This window comes from Chiloscyllium punctatum, chromosome 9, assembly GCF_047496795.1.
Source record: "Chiloscyllium punctatum isolate Juve2018m chromosome 9, sChiPun1.3, whole genome shotgun sequence".
Classification (NCBI taxonomy): Eukaryota; Metazoa; Chordata; class Chondrichthyes; order Orectolobiformes; family Hemiscylliidae; genus Chiloscyllium; species Chiloscyllium punctatum.
In genome coordinates, this window is record NC_092747.1 from 81,153,473 (window position 1) to 81,170,995 (window position 17,523).

At 42.6% G+C, this 17,523-nt stretch overlaps 1 protein-coding gene across 10 annotated transcripts in view; it reads left to right on the top strand.

The window, feature by feature from the left end:
• bcl9 (BCL9 transcription coactivator) overlaps window positions 1-17,523 on the top strand; it is a 263,026-nt gene that overhangs the window by 108,006 nt on the left and 137,497 nt on the right. For 9 of the 10 annotated variants that reach the window (XM_072577888.1, XM_072577890.1, XM_072577889.1 and 6 more), the window contains one exon: window positions 11,658-11,950. In XM_072577888.1, the coding sequence (XP_072433989.1) occupies window positions 11,658-11,950 (293 nt within the window). Of the gene's footprint in view, window positions 1-11,657; window positions 11,951-17,523 lie in introns of those variants that run through there. The other variant, XM_072577898.1, reaches the window with a different exon arrangement.

The window sequence follows — 17,523 nt, forward strand, 5'->3', positions numbered from 1 at the left end:
CTTGTAAATCTTTTCTGAACCCTTTCCTTTCAAGTTTCACAACATCTTTCCGATAGGATGGAGACCACAAATGCACACAATATTCCAACAGTGGTCTACCCAATGTCCTGTATAGCTGCAACATGACCTCCCAACTCCTGTACTCAATACTCTGATCGATAAAGGAAAGCCTACCAAATGCCTTCATCACTACCTGTGACTCTCCTTTCAAGGAGCTATGAATCTGCATTCCAAGGTCTCATTGTTCAGCAACACTCCCTAGGACCTTATCATTAAGTGTATAAGTCCTGCTAAGATTTGCTTTCCCACAATGCAGCACCTCGCATTTATCTGAATTAAACTCCATCTGCCACTTCTCAGCCTATTGGCCCATCTAATCAAGCCCCTGTTGTAATCTGAGGTAATCTTCTTCCCTGTCCACTACACCTTAAATTTTGGTGTCATCAGCAAACTTACTAATTATAACTCTTCTGCTCACATCCAAATCATTTATGTAAATGATGAAAAGTAGTGGACCCAGCACCATTCCTTGTGGCACTCCACTGGTCACAGGCCTCCAATCTGAAAAGCAACCCTCCACCACCACCACCCTCTGTCTTCTACCTTTGAGCCAGTTCTGTATCCAAATGGCTAGTTCTCCCTGTATTCCATGAGATCTAACCTTGCTCACCAGTCTCTCATGGGGAACCTTGTCAAACACCTTACTGAAGTCCATGTAGATCACATCTACCACTCTGCCCTCATCAATCCTCTTTGCTACTTCTTCAAAAAGCTCAATCAATTTTGTGAGACATGATTTCCCATTCGTAAAGCCATGTTGACTATCCCGAATCAGTCCTTGCCTTTCCAAATACATGTACATCCTGTCCCTCAGGGTTCCCTCCAACAACTTGCCCACCACCAACGTCAGGCTCACTGATCTTCAGTTCCCTGGCTTGTCCTTAACACCTTTCTTAAACAGCGGCACTACGTTTGCCAACCTCCAGTTCTCCCTGTCACCTCACCTGTGACTATCGATGTTATAAGTATCTCAGTAAGAGGCCCAGCAATCACTTACCTAGTTTCCCATAGATTCTATGGTACATCTGATCAGGTCCTGGGGATTTGTCCATGTTTATGCATCTCAAGACATCGAGCACTTCCTTCTCTATGATATGGACATTTTTCAAGATGTCATCATCTATTTCCCTACATTCTATATCTTCCATGTCCTTTTCCACAGTAAATGCTGATCCAAAATACTCGTTTAGTACCTGCCCCATCTCATGCGGCTCCACACAAAGGCCGCCTTGCTGATCTTTGAGGGGTCCTATTCTCTCCCTAGTTACCCTTTTGTCCTTAATGTATTTGTAAAAACCCTCTGTATTCTCCTTAACTCTATTTGCCAAAGTTATCTCATGTCTTCTTTTTGCCCTCCTGTTTTCTCTCTTAAGTATCCTCCTACTGCCTTTATATTCTTTTAAGGATTCACTCGATCTATCCTGTCTATATCTGACATATGCTTCCTTTTTTCTCGTAACCAATCCCTCAATTTCTTTAGTCATCCAGCATTCCCTATACCTACCAGCCTTTCCTTTCACCCTAACAGGAATATACTTTCTCTGGATTCTCGTTATCTCATTTCTGAAGGCTTCCCATTTTCCAGCCGTCCCTTTACCTGTGAACATCTGTCCCAATCAGCTTTTGAAAGTTCTTGCCTAATACCGTCAAAATTGGCCTTCGTTCAATTTAGAACTTCAACTTTTAGATCTGGTCTATCCTTTTCCATCACTATTTTACAACTAATAGAGTTATGGTCGCTGGCCCCAATGTGCTCCCCCACTGACAGCTGAGTCACTTGCCCTGCCTTATTTCCCAAGAGTAGGTCAAGTTTTGCACCTTCCCGACTAGATACATCCACATACTGAATCAGAAAATTTTCTTGGACACACTAAACAAATTCCTCTCCATCTAAATCCTTAGCACTATGGCAGTCCCAGTCTATGTTTGGAAACTTAAAATCCCTTACCATAACCACCCTATTATTCATACAAATAGCTGAGATCTCCTTGCAAATTTGTTTCTCAATTTCTCTCTGACTATTAGGGGTTAATAATACAATCCCAATAAGATGGTCATACCTTTCTTATTTCTTAGTTCTACCCAAATAACTTCCCTGGATGTGTTTCCAGGAATATCCTCCCATAGCACAGCTGTAATGCTGTCCTTTATCAAAAATATCACTACCCTCCTCTCTTGCCTCCTTTTCTGTTGTTCCTGTAGCATTTGTATCCTAGAACATTTAGCTGGCAGTCCTGTCTCTCCCTGAGCCACGTTTCTGTAATTGCTATGATATCCCAGTGCCATGATCCTGACCTTGCCCTGAGTTCATCTGCCTTCCTGTGAGGCCTCATGCATTGAAATAAATGCAGTTTAATTTATCAGTCCTACCTTGTTCTCTGCTTTTTCCCTGCCTGCCCTGACTGTTTGACTCATCTGTGTTCTCAACTGTACCAGTCTCAGATTGAAATCTTTCCTCACTATCTCCCTGGGTCCCACCCCCCACCTTACTAGTTTAAATCCTCCAGAGCAGTTCTAGCAAATCTCCCTGCCAGTATATTAGTCCCCTTCCAATTTAGGTACAATTCGTCCTTCTTGTACAGGTCACTTCTACCCTAAAACAGCTTCCAATGATCCAAAAATGTGTATCCTTCTTCCGTCCACAGCTCCTCAGCCATGCATTCATTTGCTCTGTCCTCCTATTCCTGCCCTCACTAACTCTTAACACCGGGAGTCATCTAGATTCTGTTCTTTTGTTCTCTCTTCCAAAATGAACAATTTCACATTTTCACACATTATACACCATTTGTCAACTTTTTGTCCACATGCTTAACCTACCTCTAAGCTGTTTGCATCCATCTCACAACTTGTCTTTCTACCTATTTTTGTGTCTTCTGCAAATTTGGCTACAGTGCATTCACTTCTTTCCTCCAAATCATTATTATATATTGTAAACAGTTGCGTTCCAGCACTGATCCCTGTGGAGCCCCACTGGTTACATGTTGCCAACCTTAAAAAGAGCCACCTGTCTCCATTAACAGTTTCTTACTCATTAACCAATTCTCTAACTGTACCAATATACAACTTGCTTGAGGTCTTGCCTTCTATCAGTCCAAAATACAATACATCTACCAGTCTGGTTAGATTAGATTAGATTACTTACAGTGTGGAAACAGGCCCTTCGGCCCAACAAGTCCACACCGACCCGCCGAAGCGCAACCCACCCATACCCCTACATCTACCCCTTACCTAACACTACAGGCAATTTAGCATGGCCAATTCACTTGACCTGCACATCTTTGGACTGTGGGAGGAAACCGGAGCACCCGGAGGAAACCCACGCAGACACAGGGAGAACGTGCAAACTCCACACAGTCAGTCGCCTGAGGCGGGAAATTAGCCTGGGTCTCTGTCGCTGTGAGGCAGCAGTGCTAACCACTGTGCCACCGTGCCGCCCGAGACCTCCTTGAAAAGCTCTCAGACATGCTTTATGAAGCCATCCTAACTCTGCTTGATTAGGTTCTGATTTCCCAAATGTTCTGTTATTACTTCCTTAATTATTGATTCCAATATTTTTCCAACAATAGACATTCGGCTAATCAGCCTATCGTTAACCATTTCCTGCCTTCCTCCCTTTTGAATAGGGGAGTCACATCATCGGGCCTCCAATTTTCTGGTACTTCTTCAGAGTCCACAGAATTTTGGAAAATTACAACCAATGTGTCCACTGTCTCTGTCATTGTCTCTTTTAAGATCGTAAGGTGAAAACCACCAATGTCAGGGGACTTATTTGCTTTTAGTTTGTCTCATAAAAACACATCTTTTATGACGTTGGTGGTACTTAATTCCTGCCCCATATTCTTTAGTATTAATATTAAAGACAGATGCAAAATATCTGTTTAATTCTTCTGCAATTTCCTTTATCCCCATAACAGTCTCCCAGATTCATTTTCAAAGTGGCCTATGTTCACTTCGACATTTTTCTTTTCTTCTTATATATTTAAAGAAGCTCTTGTTGTCAATTTTATTCCATGTTAATTACCCGTGTAGTTTATTTTCTCCATTATTGTTGTCTTTTTTATGCTTCTTTGTTGGATTCTGAATTTATCCCAGTCATCAGGACTATTCCTGACTTTGGCCTCCTTATAAGCTTTTCATTCGAACTTAATTTGCTCAGTTAGCCATGGTTGGTTTATCTTTCTTAGAATCTTTTCTTCTTGCTGGGATATATTTTTGATGTGAGTCAGTAATTACCTTGTTAAATGTTTGCTGCTGCTTGCTTACTGTCATTCCTACTAATCTATTATCCCAGCTCAATTTAGCTAACTCCATCCTCATTTCATTGTAATTCTGAAACAGAATTATTTCTGACCCAAGTTGAATATTAACTCTCAAACTGAATATTAAACACTATCATGTTATGATCACTAATTCCGAAGGGATCTTTTATTCTGAGGTCATTTATTAAACCTACCTCATTAAATATCACCAGATTCAAGATAGCCTGCTCCCTGATTGGTTGCATGACATATATTAAACGTGGAGACTATCCCTAATGGACTTTATGAATTTGACGTAAATGAATATGATCTCATAGTCAATAGGAAGAAAGAGTCAAAGTCAACATAAGTGAATATAAGTTAAACAGATATTTTGCACCAATCATAGCTAATTTTGAAGATTAAAATTACCCACAATTACTGTTCCATTCTTTTTTACATTATTTGTTAATACATACTCTTCCTACAAAGTGGCTACTGTTTCGTGGTCCTACTACTCCTACTACTTCCTTTTGCTCCTTTCTGTTTTCTTGCCTCTGCCAAATGCACTCAACACCATCCGAACCCAGATCGTACTCACAACTGTTCTTGTTTCATCTCAGCTGTCTCTCCAAATGGCCAAATATGCCTGAATGTTAAGTTCCCAGTTTTGATTTCCTTGTAATCATGTTTCTGTAATGGCTATGAGATCATAATCATTTACCTTGATTTATGCTATCAGTCCATCTACCTTATCTCAAATGCCACATGCATTTAGTTCCAAAGCCTTCTAGTTTGACCTATTATTGAATTTCCCTCTAATTGTATGGTTACTTGGTGCAATATGACATTCACACATTCTGTTCCTCCTTTTACTTTCTGCTAATAATCAGCCCCATCACTAACCTGCAATCCTACCTTCTCCTTTACCTTTGATTTTCTAATTTTCTAATTTTCCACCTTGCTGAACCCTGCCCCCATCCATTTATATCATCGATAGTCACAGGTGAGGTGCTGGAAGACTGGCGGTGCCATTATTTAAGAAAGGTGGTAAAGAAAAGCCAGGGAACTATAGACTGGTGAGCCTGACATTGGTGGTGGGTAAGTTTATGGAGGGAATCCTGAGGGACAGGATTTACATGTGTTTAGAACATAGAGCAGTACAGCACAGTACAAGCCCTTTGGCCGACAATGTTGTGCCGAGCATTTATCTTCATCTAAGATCAATCGAACCTACACAACACCCAATTTATTGCCATCCATGTGCTTGTCCAGCAGTCACTAAAATGTCCCTAATGTCTCTGACTCTATAACCTCCCGTTGGCTGTAAATTCCACGTTTTTAAATCAGAGTGGTGCTGGAAAAGCACAGCAAGTCAGGCAGCATCTGAGGAGCAGGAAAATCAATGTTTCGGGCAAAAGCCCTTCATCAGGAATGGAGGCCATTCCTGATGAAGGGCTTTTGCCCAAAATGCCGATTTTCCTGCTCCTCGGATGCTACCTGACCTGCTGTGCTTTTCCAGCACCACTCTGATCTAAACTCTGGTTTCCAGCATCTGCAGTCCTCACTTTTGCCTAGTGAATTCCACATCCCCACCATTCTCTGCGTAAAGAACCCACCTCTGACATTTCCCCTATACCTTCCTCCAATCATCTTAAAATTATGAACCCTCGTGACAGCCATTTCTGCCCTGCGGAAAAGTCTCTGGTGATCTACTCTATCTATGCCTCTCATTACCTTGTACACCTCTATCAAGTCACCTTTCTTCCTTCTTCTCTCCAGTGTGAAAAGCCCTAGCTCACTCAACCTCTCTTCATAAGATGTGACCTCCAATCCAGGCAGCACCCTGATAAATCTCCTCTGCATCCTCTCTAAAACATCTACATCCTTCCTAAAATGAGGTAACTGGAACTGGACACAATATTCCAAGTATGGCCTAACCAGGGTTTCATAGAGTTGCAGCAAAACCTTGTGGCTCTTAAACTCAGTCGCCCTGTTAATGAAACCAAAATACCATATACCTTCTTAACAATCCTGTCAACATGGGTGGCAACTTTGAGGGATCTATGTACATGGACCCCAAGATCCTGCTGTTCCTCCACACTGCCAAGAATCCTGTCTTTAACCCTGTACTCGGCAAAATGAATCATTTCGCATTTATGTATCCAGGTTGAACTCCCATCTGTCACTTGTCAGCCCAGCTTTTCATCTTGTCACTGTCTTGCTGTAGCCTGCAACAGCCCTTGGCACTATCTACAACACCACCGACCTTTATGTCATCGGCAAACTTTCTAACCAACCCTTCCACTTCTTCATCCAAGTCATTTATAAAAACTACAAAGAGCAGAGGCCGAAGAGCAGATCCCTGCAGGATACCACTGGTTACCGAGCTTCAGGCGGAATATTTTCTATCCATTGGCACCCGCTGTTTTCTTTTGGCCAGCCAATTCTGTATCCAGACAGCCAAATTTCTCTGTATCCCATACCTCCTAACTTTCTGACTGAGCCTACTGTGGGGAACCTTATCAAATGCCTTACTGAAATCCATATACACCACACCCACTGCTCGACCTTCATCAACTTGTCTTGGCACATCCTCAGACAACTTATTAAGGCCTGTGAGGCATGACCTGCCCCTCACAAAGCCATGATGACTGTCTTTAATCAAACTATATTTTTCCAAATAGTCAGAAATCCTATCTTCCAGAATCCTTTCCAGTAATTTGTTTACCACAGATGTAAGACTGACTGGTCTATAATTCCCAGGGATTTTCCTATTCTCTTTCTTGAACAGAGGAACAACATCCGCCTCCCTTTAATCATCCGGTACTTCTCCTGTGGAGAGTGAGGATGCACAGATCATCGCCAGAGGCGCAGAAATGTCATTCCTCACTTCCTGTAGTAACCTTGGATATATCTGCTCTGGCCCTGTGGACTTATCTATCTTGATGCTTCCCAGAATTTCCAGAACATCCACTTTCTTAATATCAATCTGTTCAAGCCTATTAACTTGGTCCATGGTGTTCTCATTACCAACAAGGTCCCTCACTCTCGTGAATACTGTATCAAAAATCTCATTTAGTGCCTCCCCAACTGCTTCAGACTCCAGGCACAAGTTGCCTACACTATTCCTGATCGGTCCAATCCTCTCTCTGATCATTCTTTTATCCCTCACATTTGTGTAGAATGCCTTTGGGTTTTCCCTAATCTTTCCTGCCAAGGCATTTTCGTGATCCTCCTAACTCTCTTCTGTCTATTTTTGAGTTCTTTCCTCGCTACTCTATTATCCTCTAAAGGTGTGCCAGATCCTTGCTTCCTCACCCTTAAGTAAGTTTCCTTTTACCTCTTGACGGAAAGCTCCTCTTCGCTTGTCATCCAAGGCTCCTTCACCTCATCATTCTTTGCCTGTGTCAGTGGGACAAAGTTAAATATCTTCCCAATCTATCTGTTCCTATTCCTTCTCCATGGCTCTCATAAAGGTGAGCCAGTTGTGGTCATTGTCACTGAAATGCTCTCCCACCAAGAGATCTGACATCTGGCCTGCCTCGTTGCCTAGCACCAAATCCAATATGGCCTCCCCCCAATTGGCCTATCTACATACTGAGTCAGGAATCCTTCCTGGACACACCTAACAAAATCGGCTCCATCTAGACCATCTGCACTAAGGAGGTTCCAATCAATATTGGGGAAGTTAAAGTCACCCATAACAACAACTTTGTTACATCTGTACCTTTCCAAGATCTGCTGTCCAATCTGTTCTTCCATCTCTCTGTTGTTATTGTGGGGTCTATAGAAAACAACCAATAATGTGAGTGCTCCTTTCCTGTCACTGACTTCCACCCATACTGACTTAATAGACAAACTGTCCTCAACAACCTCCTTTTCTGCAGCTGTGATGCACCACTCTCTAATTAACAGTGATGCTCCCCTCCTCTTTTACGCCCCCCCCCCCCACCCCCCCGTTCTTTTTTAAAACATCTAAACCCTGGAACATCCAGTAACCATTCCGGCACCTGTGAAATCCATGTCTCTGCTATGGCCACAACGTCATAGTTCCAAGTACTGATCCATGCTCTGAGTTCATCACTGTTATTCCTGACACTTCTTGCATTGAAAAAAACACATTTTAACACATCCTTTTGCCCTATCAACTGTGTATCCTTCCTGACAGACTCTCTGCATTCTATTTCTGCTTGTTCAATAACTATCCTCTCCTCTGATCTGTGGGTCTGGTTCCCATCCTCCTGCTAAACTAGTTAAACCTTCCCGAAATGCTTGAGCAAATTCCCGGGTTCAATTCCCGCCTCAGGCGACTGACTGTGTGGAGTTTGCACGTTCTCCCCGTGTCTGCGTGGGTTTCCTCCGGGTGCTCCGGTTTCCTCCCACAGTCCAAAGATGTGCAGGTCAGGTGAATTAGCCATGCTAAATTGCCCGTAGTGTTAGGTAAGGGGTAGATGTAGGGGTATGGGTGGGTTGCGCTTCGGCGGGGCGGTGTGGACTTGTTGGGCCGAAGGGCCTGTTTCCACACTGTAAGTAATCTAATCTAATCTAAAATTGTCCGCCCAGGACATTGGTACCTCTCCAGTCTAAGTGCAACCTGTCCTTTTTGTACAGGTCCCACCTTTCCCAGAAGGTACCCCAATGATCTACGTATCTGAAGCTCTCCCTCCTACATGAGCCCTGTAGCCATGTGTTTAACTGCAGTCGCTCCTGCTCCTTGTCTTACTAGCATGTGACACCGGCAGTAATCCTGAGATTACTACTCTGCTTTTTAACTTCCAGCCTAACTCCCTGAAATCACTTTTTTGCTCCTCATCCCTTTTCCTGGCTATGTTACTGGTGTTAATGTGCACCATGACTTCTGGCTGCTCCCCCTCCCCCTTCAGAATCTTGTACTTGATCAGAAACACTCCAGACTCTGGTACCTGGAAAGCAAGATACCTTCTGGGAGTCCTGTTTGCAACCACAGAATCTCCTGTCCATTCCTTTCACTATTGACCCATGAATGCTTTTCTATTCTCCACCCTTCCCTTCTGAGCCACAGAGTCAGGCTGAGTGTCAGAGACCTGGCTACCATGGCTTTCCCCAGATAGGTCCACCCAGCCCAACAGTATCCAAAACGATATACTTATTATTGAGGGGAGAGGCCACAGGGAATTCCTGCATTCTCTGCCTGTTCCCTTTCCGTCCCCTGACTGCAACCCATCTAACTTTTTCCTGTACTTGAGGCAAGACTACCTCCCTGTAACTCCTCTCTATTACCCTATCCGCCTCCTGAATTATCCAAAGTCCATCCAGCTCCAGCTCCAGTTCCCTAACACGGTTTCCGAGAAGCTGAAGGTTGGTGCACTTCCCTTGGAAAGGCAAGGACTGATCAGGGATAGTTAGCAAGGCTTTGTGTGTGGAAACGAACTTGATTGAATTTTTTGAAGAAGTAATAAAGAGGATTGATGAGGTCAGCAGTGGACCTCAGTAAGGCGTTCGGCAAGGCTAGATCTCAAGGAATACAGGGAGAACTCACCGTTTGGATACAGAACTAGCTCAAAGGGGGTGGTGGAGGAGGATTGTCTTTCACACTGGAGGCCTTTGACCAATGGTACGCCACAATGATCAGTGCTAGGTCCACTTCTTTTCCTCATCTTTATAAATTACTTGGAGATGTAGTTAGTAAGTTCGTAGATGACTCTAAAATTGGAGCTGTAGTGAACAGCGAAGAAGATTACCTCAGAGTACAACAGGATCTTAATCAGATGGGCCAATGGGCTGAGGAGTGGCAGATGGAGTTTAATTTAAAGAAATGTGCGGTGCTGCATTTTGGAAAGGCAAATCAGAGCAGGACTTAGACACTTAATGGTAAGGTCCTGGGGAGTGTTGCTGAACAAAGAGACTTTGGAATGCAGGTTAAATGTTCCTTGAAAGTGGAGTCGCAGGTAGATAGAATTGTGAAGAAGGCGTTTGGTATGTTTTCCTTTATTGGTCAGAGCTTTGATTATAGGGATTGGGAGGTCATGTTATGGCTATACAGGACATTGGTTAGGCCACTTTTGGAATATTGTGTGCAATTCTGATCTCCCTGCTATAGGAAGGATGTTGTTAAACTTGAAAGGGTCGAGAAGAGATTTACAAGGATGTTACCTGGATTGGAGTATTTAAGCTTTAGGGAGAGACTGAATAGGCTTGAGCTGTTTTCCATGGAGCACCGGAGGTGGAGGGGTAGATAAATGATGGATAGAGCATTTACCCTGGGGTAGGGGAGTCCATAACCAGAGTGCATAGGTTTAGGGTGAGAGGGAGAAAAATTTAAAGGGTACTTAAGGGGCAACTGTGCGTATGGAATGAGCTGCCAGAGGAAGTGGTGGCGGCTGGTACAATTACAACATTTGAAAGGCATCTGGATGGGTATATAAATAGGAAGGATTTAGAGGGATATGGCCATGTGCTGGCAAATGGGACTAGATTAGGTTGGGATATCTGGCCAGCATGGACGGGTTGAACCGAAGGGTTTGTTTCCATGCTGTACATCTCTATGACTCTATGATTCTAATTAGTTTAAAGCCCAATCTTCCAGCCCTAGTGATGCAATTTGCTAGGACTCTAGTTCAGAATGAGCCCATTGCATTGGAACAGCTCCCACTTTTCCCAGTACTGGTGTTAATGTCTCATGAATTTTAACCTGTTTCTCCCACGCCATTCTTTCAGCCGTGTGTTTATCTCTTTAAGCATATTAGGTGGTTGTTTTTGACTGGCTTGATGCAATGGGCCAAAGGGTTTTTACTGTGCTATCAATCTCTTCAGCTCTAAGAGGCGATGTTAGCACAAAGTTAACATCATGGTTTAAAACGGCCCTGGGGCTAATTAGGGTAAAGGGGACATGGGTCCATGAGAGATGGTAAACAGGGCATAAGGTCTAGAACGAAGCATAGGTTGGCATAGAAGGCTTAAAATGTCAAGGGTGTGAGTACAAGGGGTATTTTGGTATGGGTTTTTTAAGAGCCATGAAGTTGGTTTGGGATTTAATAGCTAGGCTAGCGGGGGCATGAAAAGTGAGTGTAAGAGAGTAGGAGGATTGTCTTATGTTTCTAATTTTCACTTTCAAATTTCAAAAATGATGCTGGAGTCATCAGGCTGGAGACTTTGGAAAAGCCTGGGAGTCTGCAGGACTTTCTATTCTTCCAAGAACTAAAATAGGAATGGTGAGCTTAGAAAGGCTGGGTTACCACAGCCAGGATTTCTGTAACTGTCCAAAGAACAAAGTTTGGGCCCTTAGATTCCCAGATTGTGTCAGTGCTCCGTTAATTGTGCTAATTCCCAGCAATCTAGCCCACCATTCTTTCTTAAAGTGTTTTTTGACTTTTCCAGAGTGGTCTAGAGATGCGAGAATTTGTTCAGCAAGAGCAAGTACAAGCACAAGCTCAAAGAATGCTGGAAGTGCAGGAGGGGCACACCCACTTCAACAAGAAAGAACGCTCAAAAAAGGAACAGGACGAAGGAAAGGATTGTGAGCAAACACTAACAAATTCCCAGAAACCTCTCTCAGCACCGAAGGCCCTCAGCCCACATAAGCACTTAATCTCTTCATCAGGGATTACAACTCCCCCAACGCATTCAAATAATACTAAGATGAAGAACTCACCAACTACAACTGGGCAAAGGTAAGGCTCAATGAAAAAGTATTTGTGAATGTTTTCTTATTTAAAAACAAACTTAAGGATAAGATTGCGGTTAAAAACCCAAGTAATACAAAAAGATAAGGCAATTCTACTGACCCCCAAAGTAAAGTTATTCAGTTAGGAGGTGGGTAAGATAAGAGTGACAGATGGTTTTGGAAAGAGCCTGCAGAGTGTGAAACCTAGATGACTGGGAAACACAACTACCAGAAATGGATGAAGGTCGGGAATGGCAGTCAGTGTTTGAGAAACTTGAACCTCAGAAATTACGGAGCTCAAATTGAGTTGTGTGGGCTCAATGGTCTGTGCAGAAATTGAGTGGTCTGATGACCTGTACATATTGGTCCTTCAACCTGTGTCACAATGGGAATATATGACAGTGGAAGATACTAGGAAGGTTGGTGGTGAATATGATGGTCTACAATTGTCTTGGTTTGTGTGGGAGTATTCTGAGTCTCAGGACAGTGGGCGGGGGTGCAATCGTGGAAGTGCTGGATTGAGCCAGTTGGTCATAGTCTTGGGGGACATACAGCTGGGGGAAGGGAAATGAACCTTAGAATTCATGCATGGAAGGAGGTCAGAGATCTTGAAGTCAGGAGTTGTGGTGGAAAATGCATCGTAATATGGATGAATTGGAAATAGCTGCTCTCTTAGAATACCAGTCTTCATAGGGCTGGTTTTCCAGAGTGTAACCTCAGGGGAAATAAATCTTGTAACAGGGTCCTGTAACAGATTTTAGATTCCTTATTGACATATTCTATTAGTCAGTAGGGCATTGGGTGAACTCTGTTTCATCAATTTTTCACTTCTGGTTGGATATCTGTCCTCCATTCTGGCATGCAAGACAGTCCTGGTACAATGATACCTGATTACCAGTGAGACTGGAAAGTCCTGCATTCCCCAAGCAGATTATAGAGATCAGAAAGGGTGAGACACAACATGGTGAGTATTATAAAGTTATAGGACTGGGAGGTAATGTAGATCAGCGAACACTGTTAGAATTGTAAGGTGTGTTCGTTGTAAGTTAGGATAGGGGTAGCAGTAGTGGATACACCTGAAGTTTACATAATGAGTTAAATCAAGGTTGATGCAAGGAGTATTAGAACAGACAGGCCTGGCAGTGTTGAAGAGAAGATGTTGTTCTATTCAGTGCTAAGTGGTTTAGGAGAGTGATATTGCAGTCAGCCAGATTTAATCTGAGTCAACATTTGGCAAGGGGATGAAATCAAAAGCCAGGACATGTAATTTGTAGCTGTCTTGGGAGACAACGGCTTTGATCTTCCCAGGGTTCACCTGGACAAACTGAGGTACACCCAGGGCTAGAATTTGAACAAGTCATCTAACAACACATTGATGGAGAAAAGAGAGGTATTGAATACAATTTTTTAAAAATCACCATTAATTTCAAATGACTAAGTCATGTTTTATGAGCCTGATTGAATTTTTGGAGATTAGTAAATGAGAAAAAAAAAGTAATGTAGTGGACAGAAACATAGAAATATAGAAAATAAGAGCAGGAGTAGCCCAGTAAGCCCTCCACCATTCAATGAGATCATTGCTGATCATTGTTCAACGTGATACTTTTTTCCAGATGTCTTCCAATACTCCTTGATCCCTCTAGCCCTAAGTGCTATATCTATCTCATTCTTCAAAGCATTCAATGTTTGGGCCAGAACTGCTTCCTGTGATAGCACATTCAACAGGCTCATCACTTTCTCCTCAACTCCATCCTAAATGCCTTTCCCAGTAGCCTTAGACTGACTATGGTTCTGGACATTCCCGTCATCAGAAACAATCTGTCTGCATTTACTGTCTAGTTGTGTTGGAAATTTATAGGTTTGAGATTCTCCCTCATTCTTCTAAACTCCAATAAATATAATCCTAACCAAGTACAGTCAAATAACTGAATATAGAAGTCCTGGAACTAAATAGCCCTAGTCTCTCTTTATACATGAGTCCTACCATCCCAGGAATCAGTCTAGTCAACATACTTGGATTTTCAGTTGCATGTGCTTCACGATTTAAGTTATGATGTGTGGAGCTGGGACAAATCACTGATAGCTAGAAAACTGACGACAATGTAGAAAATAGGGAGGAGTAAAGAAAGATAATTGTGGTTGGAGGAAGGTAGAAAGTGGTGTTCCAAAGATCACTGATGATCACTGATGATCACATAGTCACTAGGTTAAAGAAAGAATTTGTAAACAATATGAAGCAGGTGGTATAGCTAATACTGAGGAAGAATCCACCATTCTACAAGATACTGGGAAATGTGTAGAGAGGACAATTAATTGAAAATGAATTTTAAGTTGTATGAATGAGATAAGATGTATAAATGAAATAAATGTGGTTGGAAAAGCAGAAATCACTTTCAATTCTGAGAGTAAGAAACTAAATGCGATAGAGAAACAAAGGAATTGAGCAACATAGATGAAGAAATCATTAAAAGCTTTGCAGGCCTGCCCAGCAATTAAAATACAAAGCACTGGGATGTATTTTATGGTATAAAGAATTCTAGGAGAACTGCAGTTATGTTAAAGTTATGTAAGTCTCTGGTGAGGCTGTACTATGCACCATTCCATTAGGCCCCAACGGAGGTAAGTGAAGAGATGGGACGCCCATTTCACACGGTCTCAAGTGGTAGACACAGGTGGCAGGGCAACCTACGCATAAGCCATGAGGAGGCAGCTATTGGTGTATGAAGGTGGAAGGGATGAGACCAGATAGAGTCAGAGAGATGTACAGCACAGAAACAGACCTTTCAGTCCAACTCATCCATGCCGACCAGATATCCTAAAAGCCCTGGATGGCATGGCCAAAATATCTGTGGCGATATAGTTCAAAGAGGGCTCCCATATTTTATAGAATAATTTGGTTTTTTAGTGCACCATATTTGTGAGGAAGTCAAGGGGAATACATTCCATGATTAACTTTGCCAATTTGAAAGTCCTGGAGGGCCCTCAGCTGCCCAATTCACTAAGATATTTTTCCTTGCACAAAAGGAGAGAATGGGAAATAGTTTCAAGTCTGATAAGCCCAGGAGAAGAGACACTGGATCCAATCTAATTTCCGTACCTACGATCTCTGTCAGGGCATTCGCTACTCTGTCCCAGTACCTATGGATCTTGTGACATGTCCATAGACAGTGCGTGAGAGTGCCCACTTCAATTTTGCATTTAGGACACATTGGGGATGCTCCTACCTTAAATTTTGCGAGTCGTTCAGGTGCTATATGAGCCCTATGGAGTATCTTTAATTGAATAACTTGAGTTCTATTGCAAATAGAAATCTTTCTGGCATTTTCCCAGATGTCCTCCCACATTTTTAAAACGATTTCTAACCCCAATTCTTGGTTCCATGTTTTAAATAGTCGTTTCGTGTCTTTCAATACTTCATGATATAATGAGTGAAAAAGAGTACTGACCGAGGATGGCCCCATTGGCCATAGCACTTTTCTTTCCCTATCCAATTTGTAGGGACTGCCTGTTAATGTGGTCTTCTTCTGCATATAATCTCGTATTTGGAAATACCGATAAAGGTCCCTGTTAGGCAGTCCAAACTTCTGGTGCAACTGCTCAAAAGACATCATAACCTCCCCATTAAACAGGTCCCCCAAGCAAGAGATACCTCTGGATCTCCAGGTTTTAAATATAGCGTCTGTCAGCCCTGGCTGAAAACCCGATGCTCCCACTATAGGAGTATAAGGGGAGGTTTTCTGTAGGTTGCCCTCATCTTGCTGCATTAGCCTCCAGGCTTCAATTGTATTTAAAACCAAAAGACAAAATGCTAGAAAATCTCAGCAGGTCTGGCAGCATCTGTAAGGAGAGAAAAGAGCTGACAAAGCTTTGACAAAGGGTCAGTTAGACTCAAAATGCCAGCTCTTTTCTCTCCTTACAGATGCTGCCAGACCTGCTGAGATTTTCCAGCATTTTCTCTTCCGGTTTCAGATTCCAGCATCCGCAATAATTTACTTTTAATTGTATGTAATACAACAGGGTTTTTGCAATAGTCCATAATAGCTCTCATCTTATCTAAAAATAAAAGATTGATGAGGGAACATTTTGCTTGGGAGGTCACAATGTCTAACCAAATTGATTATGGGTCACAAGAGACCCAATCAGCTACATAGGATAATAAAGAGCTCAACTGATACCTTCTAAAGTTGAAAATGTGGTGCTGGAAAAACACAGCAGACTAGGCAGCATCCGAGGAGCAGGAGAATCGACGTTTTGGGCATAAACCCTTCTTCAGGAATCATTCCTGAAGAAGGGCTTATGGCCGAAATGTCGATTCTCCTGCTCCTCGGATGCTGCCTGGCCTGCTGTGTTTTTCCAGCACCACATTTTTCAACTCTGGTCTCCAGCATCTGCAGTCCTCACTTTCTCCTAGTTGATACCTCCTAAAGACTGGAAAGTCCAGTCCTCCTCTTGTCTGTGGGAGCTGCAGTTTTTCTAATTTGATATGGGGCCGTCTTTGATTCCAGACAAAGAAACCAAGCCAGCCGTGTAGCTGACGCAATGCAAGTCTCAGCAACATCAGGGGGAGCATTCTCATAGGATATAGGAGACGCGGTAGAATATTCATTTTAACTAGGACTACTCTGCCTTGCCAGGATACTGGGAGATCTCCCCAGCGTTGTAGGCCCTGCCTTATTTTCTCTAATAGGTGCACAAAATTGGCTTTATATATCTGACCAAATACTGGGGTGATAAAAATACCTAATTATAGAAAACTCTCCAGTGACCACCGGAAGGGAAAACAGGATCCGTCCAGTAAGTTAGATATACAGGCGAGACAGGATATATAACTGGCCTCCGGTTTCATAAAATTGATTTTATAACCTGACAACATACTAAATAGATTGATCAATTGAATTAGGCAGGACACGGATATCCAGGGATTACTTAAGAAACGGAGGACATCATCTGCATAGAGAGTGATTTTATGTTTACCCAAAACCAACCCTCGGAGCTGCTATGTGAGGGTCAGTACGTATAGCTTCCGCTAGTGGTTTGATTACTAGCGTGAATAGCAATCGTGAGAGAGGACACCCCTGACGATAGCCCCTACCAACAATGAAGCTATCCTAACCTAAACTATTGGTGATCACAGCTGCTTTGGGGTCGTTGTAAAATATTGAGACCCATTTATAAAGTACCTCTCCGACACCGAACCTTTCCAGTGTATAAAAAAGAAATGACCATTCTACCTGATCAAATGCCTTCTCTGCATCCAAGGAGACAACTAGCCCCAGTATTCTTCCCTGTTGACAGGCTTGTATCATATTTAAGACTCTTCTAATATTGTTAGTTGTTCTACAGCCCTTTATAAACCCCGTCTGGTCCCCTTTTATGATACATGGTAAGACCCTCTCCAATCTTAATGCCAACATTTTAGAAAGGATTTTAAAATCCACATTTAGCAAGGATATGGGTCTATATGATGAATAATCTTCTGAGACCTTTCCTTTTTAAAGAACGAAATAAATATTTGCTTCTCTCAATGAAGACAGAAGGCAGCCCTGATTATGTGAGTAATTAGGAGAAAGTGGGGACTGT